The following is a 15,489-nucleotide window of genomic DNA, read 5'->3' on the forward strand; positions in this document are numbered from 1 at the left end:
AGCTTTTAGGAGGGAGTTCTACCTGGTTAAATTCTCTACAAATGGTATCTGAGCACAGGGAGTGTTGCCGCCGCATGGAGGGACGAGATTGTCCATTTTGCTTCTGCTTCCGCTGGAGGGGGAGATTGTGTTAGGATTCCACGCAAAAGCAAATAGTTCGACATCAGATGCCGCTGTGTGGAGGGACAAGATTGTCCACGTTGCTTCCGCTTCCGCGTGGAGGGGGAGATTGTTGGGGTTCAACGCAAAAGCAAATAGTCCCACGTCGGATAAGTGAAGTGGACGTGGTTGGGTTATAAGGGAATGGGCACCCTCTGTCTAATGGCTAGCTTTTAATGGTGAGTTCTACCCATATCCAGGAATTTTCTGGAAAAGTTTGGAAAGGAAAACATTTCTAAAATTTCATACTTTTCTTTATACGTGAAAAGAGATAACTTGAACCATTCCTATTCAATTTTAACTTGAAAAGACCTTCAATTTATGATAATATCCTTCTAAATTAACAATACTCATATAATTTCCCTCTAGCTCCTGGAAAGAAAAAAAAATTCCAGCAGAAAGGATTTTCTTGCAATCATAACGGGTAGTTTTTTTGCATAGAGAACTGAGTTACTGGAAAAGAATTATATATGGTGGGGCCACCTAGAAAGCTGCTCTTAACAGAAACCACGTGCTGACATCGTTTAACCCAAGCATTTAACCCAACAACCAAAGCATTGACAATTCATCCAGTAACGGTGCTGAGAAAAGGGTGTCTTTGTAAAAACAGAGTGGTTGTAAACATCAGTTTCCGTATACTTCAATAGTCTATACCTCTAAAAACGAATTTAGTAAGATTCTTGTCTCCAAAACTATCAAAGAATGGTTCGTAAGCCCATGCCCGTACGAAGGAATTCCTTCTTCAAGGTCTTGATTGGAGATTTTACACAAAAATTGGTGATCTTCTCTCTCTACCTTCTCCTATCTCTGTTTTTTTTTTTTTTTTCTATTTGCTTGTTATTTTCTACACTCTTCCAATCTGTATTTTAGATTTGCTTTCTTCTGAGAGTTCTTCAGAACTACTTGGTAGCTTTTATGGGTAAATTTGGAGAACCAAAACCCATAATCATTTGATTTTTCTAAGGTCTTTGGATACTGTTACACTTCAGTTTAGCTGAATTTTAATATTGAGATAGGTCTTTTAATAGTTAATAAAAACTTCAGGAATCAATGGAAGTTTGCTGATGCTTAAAACCTGTTGGGTGGAATAGGCAACCCAAAGGAAAAAAATAAATAAATGAAAGAGGCCCAGATAATTTAAGCAAAAATTGACAGATGATTTTTTACTTTTTAGTCTTCTGGGAAGAAAAAATGGGAAAAAAAAAATGATGCACCTTCTATTCGCAACGTGATTGATCTTCTTGGAGGGGAGATCAGCCTCTTGACCTGCTTTGAGGGGAGGGTCTGTCCTCCTCCTTATGCAAAAACACAATTTATGGGGTAAAATTCTTCATTCAATAATCATCTTTCAATCACAATCAAGAAATATATAGAGGACTCTCTAGCTACCAATACAATAATCCTACCAAATAGGAAAGACTCTTTATCTCCTTGACCTTCTAAATATGAGCACTCCTAACTAATACCAACAATCAATCTTAATAGCAAGTTACTAACTTTATTTTCCTAATTAATAGCAGTAATGTACTAACTAATATTCTCTTAATTATATCAACCGATCGAAGCAGCAACTTTTTAAGCTTATCATGTCCAGCATGCCTTTCCCATCTTACGCCTTAAGTGGCATGTTTTCGTGCACATAACTTCCAAATGTTACGAACCCGAATCGGTTCGCAACATGATTGATCTTCTTGGAGGGAAGATTAGCCTCTTGACCTGCTTCAAGGGAAGGGGGGTCGGTCCTCCTCCTTATGCAAAAACACAATTTATGGGATAAAATTCTTCATTCAATAATCATCTTTCAATCACAATCAAGAAGTATATAGAGGACTCTCTAGCTACCAATAAAACAAGAAACGATCCTACCAAATAGGAAAGACTTTTCATGTCCTTGACCTTCTAAATATGAGCACTCCTAATTAATTCCTTAATATAGTCAAAGACTATGATCTCACTAGCTATGGTGACTAATAAAGCCATCCTTTTATCAATATGTCTTCTACTATATTTTGCTGGCCTGATTTCGTCTTCAACACAAAGGTAATTCCTGTAGAGAAGAAATCCATCTAACATGCATAAGATTCACATTATGAATTGATCATCATTATAATGAACAAATTCCCTTTGTATTGAATAATACTTCCAATGCTATAAGGCTCGATAGATTGCATAGAGTTCTAACTCATAAGTTGACCACTACTTATGACCGTCTCTAAATTTTTCACTAAAAACGGCGGCTGACCTGTTCTCCTAGGATATAAAAGCTCCTATGCCAATATACAAAGCATCACACTCTACTATGAAGAGCTTATCAAAACTCAGCAATGCCAGAAAAGGGTAGTAGCTAACTTTTCTTTGATTAATGCAATTCTCTTCTCAGCCTACTATAACAAATTAAACATTATTTTATTATATGCATCCTAATGGGTGCTACTATAGCACTAAATTTCAAACAAAGCCCTGCAAAAGGTCGCTAGCCCTTGAAAACTCCTCACCTCGCTAACTGTTTTAGGTGCTGGTCACTCCCTAATAGCCTTCATCTTCTCCTCATTCACATGCATGCCTGAGGCTCTCACAATGTAGCCTAGAAACTTGAGGTTCTTTGTCATGGAACTGTACTTCAGGTTGGTAGAAACTTTATTTTTATTTCAAGACAGTAAGCACTTCTCTCAAGCGAGGGATATGTTCTTCCTCACTGGAGCTATAAATCAGAATATTGTCAAAATATACTATGATGCACCGACCGATGATTGGTTTGAGCACTTGGCTCATCACCCGCATAAAGTACTCAAAGTTTTAGAAACCCCAAATGACATCACTAGCCACTCGTAAGTTCATCCATAACTAGAGTAAAAAGAAAAGACTCTTCATTTTCTTGTAGGCCCACAAGAAAATGATCCATGTAGGCGAACCCATCTAGTGTTAGGATTAGACTTAGTCAATTTGAACTGGGTAGATTCTTTCACCTTCTTCATGAGAATTTCCTAAAGGATTCATTAGCCGACCCCAACTAGTTTGGGACAAAGGCTTAGTTGAGTTGAGTTGAGTAAAACATTTGACAGCTTAAACCCTTACATTGGGCCTTTCCAGATGAGTCTCACCCTAGTCTCCATCTTGACAATTTCAGATAGGGTTCAGACCGGTTGCATCATAAACCACTCTTAGATGGCCAAGCGTAATCCGCTCATGAACCTCTCCCCCGGTTGCGATTCGATTTTTGCCAGATTGTTTCGTGAGGACAATTGCTAAAATTCATCGGTGTACTGTCTCAAAGATCGACTTCCTTGTCTATGATTTTTTATTGTTGGAACAATACCTGATCATAATTGGGTGGTAGAAAACTCCCACGTGTCAACTATTTCATCCTCTGCCATGTTCGAATGGGCACTTGCCTTAGCGGGTCCTAAAGATTTGTAATAGTTCCCACAAGGAAGAAAGTTGACTGTTAATCTTGTACGCTACAACCTTGACCTACTTCACTTTAGGAATCTCTATATAATTGAAAAATTGTTCAACTTCCAAGAATCAGTCGAGGAAATCCTATATGGATATGGAGTAGGCCCTTAAAGCTTGAGAGATCCACGCCCATCTTGTAATTTATAGGGTTCTGATCTTGATTAAAATCATCTATCCCTCCAAGAATCTTTTTGAGATCATCGGTGGACTCCTCTGTGTAGGCTTGTAGCTTAGCTGGTTTTCTAGGTTCATTAGCACAAGTGCGGAGTGCGCGAGCCTCTTTGACAATACAAGACCCGCCATCGTCATGAACTTGGGTCTTCTCCATGAATTCCATCAATCCCGTGATCGTTGCTTTTATCTCTTTTTGGAATGCCTTGAACACTCTTTGACAATACGAGGCCCGCCATCGTCATGAACTTGGGTCTTCTCCATGAATTCCATCAATCCCGTGATCGTTGCTTTTATCTCTTTTTGGAATGCCTTGAACACTAACACTCTCATAGGTTGATCTCTAGGGAGATCTTCTTCCTCGAACAAGGGAAGACCTCATTTTTTTACCAAACATCATTGCAGAAATCGCAAAAAGATCCAAAGAAGGAAGATAATGTTTTCTTCCTTAGATAAAAAAAAAACTTGAAAGTTGAAACCACAAGGAGAATGGGGCAAACATATAATGTTAAATAGAAGTGATTTAGTTTTCAGTTAAATTGCTATACATAAGTTGTTGACTCCCAAAACCCTAGACTTAGCCCGTAATAGTAATGTTTTCAAAAAATGGTAAAAATTCAAAAACGATCCAAACACGTTTTTATATTGGAGATGAAACTCACACTTGTCTGTTTTACACTTGTCTCATTGGATGGTACAATTCCCTACAAGCTATCAACGACCAATCAGAAAATTTTAAAATAAAGAAATTGAATTTCAAGTATGGCATATATTATTTCCCTATATCTTATGGATAAGTGATTGTTTTGTTCTTTAGCATTTCCTTGAAAAGTTTCCTTATGATCTTCTGAAGTTGAATCTGAATAATTTACTTGTTTGTGCCTTTTTTTAGTGATTGACTATACGGTGATTAAACCAAACTATATTTTGTTGTAGCGGATACCACCGGCTTTTGTCCGGCATTTCAATGGAAAGCTACTGAACAAATCCATCCTAAAAAATCCTACTGGAAAATTTTGGCATGTAAAGGTGGAAAGAATTGGCAATGATTTGTTTTTCGAAGAGGGTTGGCAGAACTTCGTGAAAGATAATTCATTACAAACTGGAGACTTTTTAGTTTTAGAATATGATGGTAATTCAGAATTTGATGTTTTAATATTTGGTAAAAGTGGATGTGAAAAGGAGGATGCCTTAGCTGATATGTATTGGGGTGGGCACTGTCCAAACAAATTAGAAGAACTGAAGAAAGAAAAAGTCATGGGCTCTCCTCCATGCAAGATTAGCAATTACAGACCAAAAAAAATTGAAGATCTGCAGAAAGAAAGAGTCTTAGGCTCTCCTTTATGCAAGTGTAGCTATTACAGTGGATGCTCAAAAATGAAACCTGTGGTATCTAGCAAAACAAATCGTGAGTACTTTTTACTTCTTTTATTGAATCTTTAATGGATTGCCATTTTTTCTATCAACATTTTACTTGTAGTCTTCAATGGTGCAGGTAGCCGAGGGAAACTTTTTGTGAAGATTGAAAGTCAAGGAGTGGCTCAAGCATTCCCTTGTCAATTGAAACTAGAGAAGCCACATTTTTCTATAACTTGGAGCCGATGTAGAACAAATTATGTTGTGAGTTTTTTGACTTGCGCATATCATGCATTGCTTTCTATATGCTCAACACTTTTACTGTGGTTCTTTTGAACTCCTGATGTTTACTCCAAGCGAAATGAAAAAAAAAAACTACATCAACTTTAGCCTTAACACCTTCCCCTTAGTTTTGCTAATACGTTTTTGTAAGATAATGGCAGTCAGAAAATTAGCACATATAAACTGTTTTTTTCTTCTTGAAAATGAGCACATATAGACTGTTGAATATCATTTTCAACTTCATTCAACCGCAGCTTATTATCATAGTTAATGCGGAGACAATTTTTATAGGGAAACCATGCTTTAATAATTGCACAAACCCAGCTGGTCTTTTCCTTTTTAAATGGTTTGTAAGAGCTTTTGGGAACTGTAATAACCCTTGATTGCTCTTTAAATATTAAAAGACAAGATGGGTTAGTGCAATTAGAAGAACATGGTTGTGCCGATATCATTTCCCTTTCTATATTGTGACATATTTATCATACTATGAAATAGTATTATAAAAAATCATACTATGAAATAGTATTATAAAAAAAAGTATAATAAATTATACTATGTAATATGAATAACTGGATATTCCTTTTTTTTAAAGTCACACAAAGTTAAACTCTCTCTTTTTTTAATGGTCATATATCGTTAACTCTTTGGCATTTAGAATTTGTATCTTGGACTTATTATATGTGTTGGAAATTTAGACTTGTAGTCTTTGAATCTCTGAGGATAGAGAACTTTGATGTATTTATGAAGTCAAGAATTTGTGGCTGAAACTTGTTTGATGAAGAGCATGTTGATATGAAAAAAGCATGAGCACATTTCACATTGATAGGTGATGTGTGACCTTTGCACTCCATCTCCTGCCAAACTTGTCTAACCATTTGTGCAAGCACATCCTAACAAATTTTGTTCAGTATCTGTCAACAAAAGGGAGACAAGGGCTTGAACTTTAGGTTATTGAAACTTTTTCGGCAGAGGGCGTAGATGACATTGAGGCAAAGCGTACCAAAGGTCTGAGTTTGATTTCTTTGAATTCTGAGCAGAAGACTTTAGATATCCTTTCATAACATAGAAAAAAGGAATCGATAATAGTTAGGGCTCTCAAGAGCACTAACTGACTCTTTCATCATCCACTGATCCCTTTACCAAGTTCGCCCTGCGCTTCAGCCTCAGGTTTCTCTTGGGTGTTCCACAAATCCATCAAGAAAACAATCTTTAATTGGTGTGGTGGCCCCTTTGGGAAGATGGGTCATGCCCTGAAATCTAGTCCCCTGTGCGATTACATGGTACATATGGCAAGAGAGGAACAGAAGAATCTTCAATTATAAAGAGTGTTGAAGTATAAATGATTAAATTACACCAACTCTAATGGCTTAAGCTTTTGGAGTAATTGGTTGTTTCACGTGGTATCAGAGTAGCCGACAGGCCCTGATTACAATTTCAGCGATTGCATTTTCTCTCAGACGGCCTCCATGTCTCACCAAACCAGTTTCTTCTTTTCCCTGTGTTCTATTCCTTTGTTTCCCTTCGTTCCAAACTTAGATGGAATGGTTCTCTCTGTTTTGAAAGAATCTCCGTATAGTTAGCACTTCGATCTGTTTGTAGCCCACCTCATCGATGCCCTCAGCCCTGCCATCGTCTATAAGTAACACGGTGACGATCATCAACAGCAACCTTTACTAAAACCCATCTTCTTCGACTAGGGTGTGCTATTCTTGAATCACTTTTGTTGGCGGATGAACACTCTAATCCTTCTCGACATGCCATTTCTATCCCGATCTTCACTTTGCCTCTTCGCTGCCTATGCAAGCTGGAGGTGAAGGAGTACTTGGGAAGATGAATATCTCCAACATCACAAGCCATTTCTTTTGACCTAGACTCTCTTTTTCATTTCCCTTTTCACAATGACAAGCCATGTGGGCATAATTTTATCATCATCAGAACCATCTGTCACACTCTTTCTTTAGTGTCAATTACCCCATCTCCCCATTTTGATATGAACACCCCACAACAAAAAAGGGATCTTGCATTCTCAAAATTTGTATTATTGTGCTTTTCGTTCGTGTTGTTTGTCTGTTGATTTTTGCCATTACAAGCTGTTAGTTGTTGCCACTGTCTTTCAATTTCTATTTCTTCTTTTTCTTATTTCAGTTGAGGTACCTCTGTTGAGGTGCGTGCCTGAAATAATGCTTTACTCAGTTGAGGTTCCTCGGTTCCTTCAGGTGCGTGCCTGAGAGAGTAGTTTTCAAATCCAGAGGATTGGTAAGGAAAGCCGACCATGATGTCATGCCCATTGAGGCCCATTCTGTCAATTGTGGCATTGGTCCATAGTGACCAATTCCTACAAGGCTTGAGTCTCATTTCTTCTCAACACATCAAAAGTGGTATTTTCTCCGACAATCAGCATCAGTCCTCATCATCGACAACAACATTGGTCACCATCACCAAAGGATCTTCATCGCAAACTTTTGACAATTTGCATCGAATTGGAAGATTTTGATTACATTTGTAATTTGGGGAATTCTCTTGTATTGGGGATATTTTACTGTAACCGAACATACGTAGCATTTCAATCCACATATGTTTGAGGGTGCATATTAGAGTGTCACCGTTGGATTTTATGTAAATCTCACCATTGGATCATCTTGGTGGTAGATTAGGAAAGTAGGTTAGATGGGGCAAGCTACATAAAGTAGGAAATTAGATTTGGGGGTAAATTAAGGTAGGTAGTCTTGATTAGGCAACTACTTAGATTGAGATTATCTCTTCCCTTTGTTATTTTGAATTCTTTCCATGTTTATCATTTGAATGTTTTATTTAAACACTCATTAGTCTCATTGTAATTCAAGCAAGATTAGTGAAAATTCCCAAACTTATCATGGTATCGGAGCTATTGCCTCACGGCAGGTCTTTGTTTCAAAAGCCAACAACTCTAATGAGGCAGAGGCCAGTGCTCTTCTGTGGGGTTTAAAGTGGTGTGTAGCACATCTTTCCCTCCCCTTGGTAGTGGAGGGAGATTTCAGTAATGTTCTAGCATGGGCTAGCAACTCAGCACTAGGTCCTTGGAAGTTGTCCAACATTATTAAGAAATTTGTGACTACTGCAGAATCATTCGTCCTCAATTCTCCCTAATGCTTCGTTCTGCTAATGAGGAAGCCGATAAACTTGCCAAGTCATGTCTGTACTAGTGGCTGCATTGTAAGGGGTTCAAAGATTATAATCGTGTCGGGCGACATCTTGTTTCCCATACCGAAATGTAATTAGCTGCAATGCGTATGGGACTTGATACAAGTTACAATTTTCAAAAGAAAAAAAAAATCATTGAGGCAAAGCCTAACAGAGGTTGGTCAAGAGTTAGAATTCTGTGTGTTCCGAGAAGATGACTAAGATATCCTCCCATAAAATGGAAAAACAGAAAGAAAAGAAATTGGTAAGTGTTACGGCTCTCGAGGAAGAGTACTAACTGATCTTATTTAGCTAACCAATTAAAACCATCTGTGGCCCAATGTGAAACGGTTATTATTTCAAACTCAAAAAGTAACCTTGCTTCCCTTACTATTAATTTTACAGTACTATTAATCTACTACTTTGCCAATGCTAGACTGCAGCTGTAATCGTGGTTGTCAATTCACATTTCTTTGTTTGACCCGTCTTTGAATTATACAAAGAGTGTTGGAAATTAATCTTGACCACTAGATCTTGATCATCTATCAACTTGACTTTCTTGGGACTTAAGTTACTTTCTTGGGACTTAAGTTACTTACTTTTCTTGGGACTTAAGTCACTTCCTTTCTTGGGACATAAGTTACTCACTTTCTTGGGACTTAAGTTACTTTCTTGGAAGCTTGGAAGACAAGGCTTGACCACTTTGGAATTATGTAATGCTTTTATTTTTCATGTGATAGTGTGTTAGTTGTGCTTAGGAAAGCTAATAATAATTAAGAAAAGTTAATCCCGGATTTGGAATGTAGGCCATATTTTAGACCATGTATCTTTTCATATGTAAGTTTTTTTAGTGAAATTTGAAGGGTTTTGAGTAGTACAACAACTTGGGTTACTTTCTTTGTGTGTTTGGCATCAAGAGAACAATCTTCTTCTCTTGAAACTCATCCCCTCCAACCTCGTTGGTTTTATTCTAACAAAGTGGTATCAAAGCATAGGTTGAAGGTTGATCATGGCTTCCAATATGTTGCAACCTCAACTTCCTCTATTCATTGGAAAGAACTATAGCCAATGGAGCATTCAAATGAAGGTTTTGTATGGATCTCAAAATCTATAGGATATTGTTGAGAATGGCGTTGAAGAACCGGAGGATCAAGCGGCTCTCACTCCACAACAACTCATTGAGTTGAAAGACAATCGAAAGTAGGACAAGAAGGCTTTGCTCTTTATCTATCAAGCGGTGGATGAAGTCATCTTTGAATGAATTTCATCGATGACTTCGGCAAAAGAAGCGTGGGATACACTCTATACATTATACAAAGAAGAAGACAAAGTAAAGTTGGTAAGATTACAAACTCTTAGATGTGAGTTTGATGCATTAAGGATGAAGGATTCAGAATCGGTTGAAGATTTTTACAATCGTGTTATTTCTCTTGTGAATCAATTGAGAGTAAATGGTAAAGATATTCAAGATCGAAGGATTGTTGAAAAAATCCTTAGAAGTTTGACTCGAAAATTTGAGTATATTGTTGTTGTGATTGAAGAATCAAACGATTTAGCTACTTTATCCTTAGAAAGTTTGTTGGGATTGCTCCAATCCCATGAACTACGAATGAAGCAATTTGATTCTTCTCCTCTGGAACAAGCTTTTCAAACTCAAGTCTCTTTTAGGGGTGACTCTAAAGGAAGATGAAGGAATTCTTTCCGTGGAAGAGGGAGAAATGGTGGAGGAAGAAATCAAGAAAATGAAAAAGATGAAAGTGGTCCTTCTACAAGAGGAAGACCTTTATCCTAAACTCAATGTTATCATTGCAAGAAATATGGTCATAACATGAAGTATTGTAAAAAGAAGTTGGCGGAAGAATCCAGTTTTATGCATGAGAAGGATGAAAGTAAAGAAGATAACACATTTTTTCTTACTTGTAATGTGTAAGAAGTGGCCTTTGATGAGACATGGTATCTTGATAGTGGTTGTAGTAACCACATGACCGGCAACAAAGGCATGTTTGTAAAGTTGGATGAATCTTTCCAAAGTGAAGTTCGAACGGGTGATGACAAGAGGCTTTCCGTAAGGTGAAGTGGTGATATTCTTGTTCAAACAAAGAAAGGCGTCAGGCGCATCTCCAATTTTTTCTATGTTCCCGGTCTAAAACACAATCTCTTGAGTGTTGGGCAACTTCTAATGAATGGGCACGATGCTCATTTCAAGGAAGATGTATGTGAAATCAAAGACAAGAATCATGTTCTCATAGCCAAGGTGAGAATGACTCAAAACAAGATGTTTCCTCTAAAGTTTCAAAGTGAAGGTCTTCCTTGTTTCAACACCCTTGTCAAAGATATGTCATGGCTATGACATCTTCGCTATGGCCACTTGAGCTTTAGCACTTTATCTCTCATGAACAAGAAGCATATGGTGAGAGGCATGCCAAACATCGACCGCCAAGATCAAGTATGTGAAGGATGTGCACTTGGAAAGCATCAAAGAGAATCTTTTCCCGTTGGAAAGGCTTGGAGGGCATCAAATCCTCTTGAGCTAGTGCATTCGAATTTATGCGGGCCTATGCAAACAACATCAATTGGAGGTAATCGATATTTTCTCACCTTCATTGATGATTATAGTAGAAAGACATGGGTTTATTTCCTTAAAGAAATATCGGAAGTTTTTGGATGCTTTAAAACTTTCAAGAGCTTGGTTGAAAAGCAAAGTGGTTTCGGGTTGAAAACTTTGCGTTCCGATAGAGGTGATAAATATGTTTCTCATGAGTTTGAGAATTTCTTGAAAGAGAATGGGATTCGACATCAACTTACCACTCGGTGCACACCTCAACAAAACGGGGTTGCCAAAAGGAAGAATCGGTCGATTATGGAATTGGCTAGAAGTATGTTGAAAGTAAAAGGGATGCCTAATATGTTTTGGGCGGAAGCCGTTGCATGTGCCATCTATCTCTTGAATCGGGCATCATAAAAAAGTGTTAGAGGTATGACTCCTCAAGAAGCTTGGAATGGTCATAAGCCTTGCGTTTCTCACTTGAGAATTTTTGGTAGTATTACTTACTCTCACTTGCCGGATGAAACACGAAAAAAGTTGGATGATAAATCTGGATAATGCATCCTTGTTGGGTATAGCAAAAGTTCAAAAGCATACAAGTTGTTCAATCCTATGACCAAGAAGATTGTCATAAGTAGGGATGTGAAGTTCAATGAAGAATAGTTTTGGAATTGGAATCAAAGTGAGAAGAAGAAAGAAGTTTTGGTAGATTTGGATGAAAGCAAAGATACTCATGATGGTGGAATTGAAGAAAATGAAGAGGATATGGCTCCTCCTATCACTCTATATTCTTCTCCATCTTCTTCATCGTCTTCAACAAGCCCCGACTCTCCTCCAAGGAAGACAAAAAGCATAAGAGAAATTTATGAAAAGTCTAGAAGAATTATCGATGAAGAGTTAGCAAATTTTGCTTTATTTGCTGATGCCGATCCGATTAGTTTTGAAGAATCTTGTGAAGAAGAAGAGTGGAAGCAAGCAATGGATGAATAAATGTGTTCAATCCAAAGGAACAATACATGGGAGCTAGCTGAGCTTCCAAATGAGCAAAAGACTATTGGTGTGAAGTGGGTATACAAGACAAAGTTGAATGCAAGTGGTGAAGTTGAAAAGTATAAAGCTTGCTTAGTAGTAAAAGGCTACAAGCAAAGGTATGGCATTGATTACAAAAAAGTGTTTGCTCACATTGCTCGTCTTGAGACAATTCGTATGGTTCTAGCTTTGGCAGCACAAAATAGTTGGAAAGTTTATCAAATGGATGTCAAATCGGCATTCTTGAATGGGTTTCTTGAAGAGGAGGTGTATGTTAATCAACCTCCCAGTTATCTGAAAAAAGGTGAAGAAAGCAAAGTGTGCCGATTTTGTATGGCTTGAAGCAAGCACCAATGGACTGGTATAGGCGCATTGATGGATATTTCATGAAGAATGGTTTCAAGAGGTTCCTTATGAACACACCCTCTACATCGAAGAGAACACCCAAGGTGAGTTTTTTGTTGTTTGCTTATATGTTGATGATTTGATTTTTATCGGTAATTGTTCAAGCATGTGTGAAGAATTCAATAGAAATATGATGCGAGAATTTGAGATGACCGATATGAGTCTTCTCCATTTCTTTCTTGGTATTGAGGTCAACCAAAGAAATGATGGAATTTTTATTTCTCAAAAGAAGTATGCAAAAGATTTGCTAAAGAGGTTTAGAATGGAAGGTGCTACGCATATTAACACACCTATGGAAGTTGGCTTGAAACTTCGCAAGAATGAGGATGAGAAAGGAATTGATGCAACTCTTTATAGAAGTCTTGTTGGTAGTCTCATGTACTTGACGGCCACAAAACCGGATCTTATGTTTGCGGTGAGTATGATTAGTAGATTTATGGAATCACGAAAAAGAAGTCATTGGGAAGCCGGTAAAAAAATTCTAAGGTATGTAAGTGGAACGGTTGATCATGGGATACGCTATGGAAGAGTTGAAGATTCAAATTTGGTTGGTTATTGTGATAGTGATTGGGGCGGAAGTCTTGATGATAGCAAGAGTACTTCTGGCTATGTTTTTAACATTGGTTCTGGTGCAATTTTCATGGGCATCAAAGAAGCAGTCGGTTGTTGCTCTTTCTACGGCGGAAGCGGAGTACATTTCATTATCTTCGGCGTGATGTCAGGCTCTTTGGCTACCATGGATATTAGAAGAACTCAAACATCCGCAAGATCGTGGTACAAGTTTATTTTGTGCTAATAGTTCGGCGATCTCACTCACAAAGAATCCAGTTTTTCATGGCAAAAGCAAGCACATAAGGATCAAGTATCATTTCATTCGAGACTTGGTAAATAATAGAGTTGTCAATGTTTGCTTCTGCAAAACTAAAGATCAATTTGCAGATATTTTTACAAAGGCTTTGAAGACCGATACATTCATCATCATGAAGACAAAACTAAGCATCGTAGTGGTCTAGCTTAAGGGGGGCTGTTGGAAATTAATCTTGACCACTAGATCTTGATCATCTATCAACTTGGCTTTTTTGGGACTTAAGTTAGTTACTTTCTTGGGACTTAAGTTAGTTTCTTGGGACATAAGTTACTCACTTTCTTGGGACTTAAGTTATTTTCTTGGAAGCTTGGAAGACAAGTCTTGACTCTTGATCACTTTAGAATTATGTAATACTTTTATTTTTCATGTGATAGTGTGTTAGTTGTGCTTAGGAAAGCTAATAGTAATTAAGAAAAGTTAATCCCGGATTTGGAATGTAGGCCATATTTTAGACCATGTGTCTTCTTTATATGTAAGTTTTTTAGTGAAATTTGAAGGGTTTTAAGTAGTACAACAACTTATGTTACTTTCTTTGTGTGTTTGGCATCAAGAGAACAATCTTCTTCTCTTGAAACTCATCTTCTCCCTCCAACCTCGTTGGTTTCATTCCAACAAAGAAAGAAAAAAATGAATGATCTCCTCATCGATGATTAACCTATCATATATATCAGAACTGACCGTATTTGATTTGTTATCTCATTTATTTAACCATTTTTCCTACAGTAGCTGTTGAGTAGAGTATATCATGCTGTGTTTTCGGCTTGCAGGTAATTCCAAAAATTCTCGTGCGAGAAATTCGCAATAGAAGGCCGATTTTGACTCTTGTCGATCCTAGTGAGAGGAGATGGCAAGTCTCAACCTGTACATGGGGGGATGGCCGCATTGTTCTTGGGGCCGGGTGGGCTGCTATCAGGAAAGAGAACAACTTAAAAGAAGGAGATATATTAGCCTTCGAGTTCATCCGAGGAATGGGTCGAGGGTCACGCAGTTACATACAGCTTCACATTGTACGAGTAGTTGAGTGATTTGCATTCATGTCATGATACCAGTGTTGTATTATTTGTAGTTTTCTTTTTCATTTTTTTTGAACCCAGAATTTATCTGCAAACCTGGTTGGCACAATAAATTTTATTGATATTGGGCAAAAGTAGTTTTATTTTTTCTTCTGGATATCTGGGTTTGAGTTAATGATCTCAAGGTTGCCACCCTTGTTTTCTATCTGGTATTTTAATGGTCCATGAATCACTCAAACCACTTCTTCTACTATATTGCCTCACTGTAGAGATTAAGGGCCTGATTTGGATACCTCTTTGACTATTATTTGTATAATTTCTCATGTGCACATGGGTCTGAAGTTAAATGTGATTATTTGCAAATAATGGTGGCAATAGCTTTAGAAATGATATAATTGATGGTTTCCAAACAGGCCTCAATGTCCCATTTGCAGATAAGACTAGCTTACAATAGTTTTATTTGCAAATGAAGGATGGTTTTGATGGCATCCAAGGAGATCTTGAAACTGTTAAAAGTGAAAGACAACGTAAAAAATCACTTTTACAATCAAGAGTAAAAGGCATTTCAGTCCAATCTGACATCCCATATGTAAGATCTTGTTGAAATCCTAAGTAAGGCCAAATGGATTAAGGGCTTAGATCATCTGATCAAAGTGTTTTCCGCAGAATTTGACCGGATTAATGGTTTCCATTCGGATCAATGGCTCTAATCACGTAAAGAAGACATAAGTGGAGCCCAGTAAGTGTCTATTAGGAAGGAGCATAAAAGTTTCTATTGAGGAAAGTGTTACCGCGCGTTATAACGCCTCCCATTCATCATTTTTTGTGGATGCGCAAAGTGGGACCCATTAACCGAACCAATGGGAGGCGTTATAAACACGCTACAACGCAGGGAAATCCCTGCGCTGCAGCACAGGAACACATCTCCCCTTTCTTTTTTAACATTTTCCAACATAATCATTCTATAACTCAAGTCATGTTTACTTTGAAGGGTATCGAATATATGAGATGCACTTATCTAAGTGCTCCTATGAGATGCAATTATT

The 15,489-nt window shown here is 37.7% G+C and overlaps 1 protein-coding gene across 2 annotated transcripts; it reads left to right on the forward strand.

The window, feature by feature from the left end:
* The first annotated feature begins 775 nt into the window (after window positions 1-775).
* Window positions 776-14,600, forward strand: LOC143875482 (B3 domain-containing protein Os01g0723500-like). Of its 2 annotated transcripts, none has more exons than XM_077377046.1 (4): window positions 776-936; window positions 4,723-5,194; window positions 5,267-5,406; window positions 14,198-14,600. In XM_077377046.1, exons 1-4 carry the CDS (start codon window positions 862-864, stop codon window positions 14,453-14,455), a joined length of 945 nt encoding a protein of 314 aa, XP_077233161.1. In that variant the 5' UTR covers window positions 776-861; the 3' UTR covers window positions 14,456-14,600. The 2 variants fall into 2 exon arrangements, with proteins under 2 accessions (XP_077233161.1, XP_077233162.1); XM_077377047.1 differs by having other exon boundaries at window positions 5,282-5,406.
* The last annotated feature ends 889 nt before the right edge of the window (window positions 14,601-15,489 follow it).

This window comes from Tasmannia lanceolata, unplaced genomic scaffold (genome assembly GCF_043159265.1).
Source record: "Tasmannia lanceolata isolate RefF3 unplaced genomic scaffold, GAP_Taslan_0.1 ptg000004l, whole genome shotgun sequence".
Taxonomy (NCBI): Eukaryota; Viridiplantae; Streptophyta; class Magnoliopsida; order Canellales; family Winteraceae; genus Tasmannia; species Tasmannia lanceolata.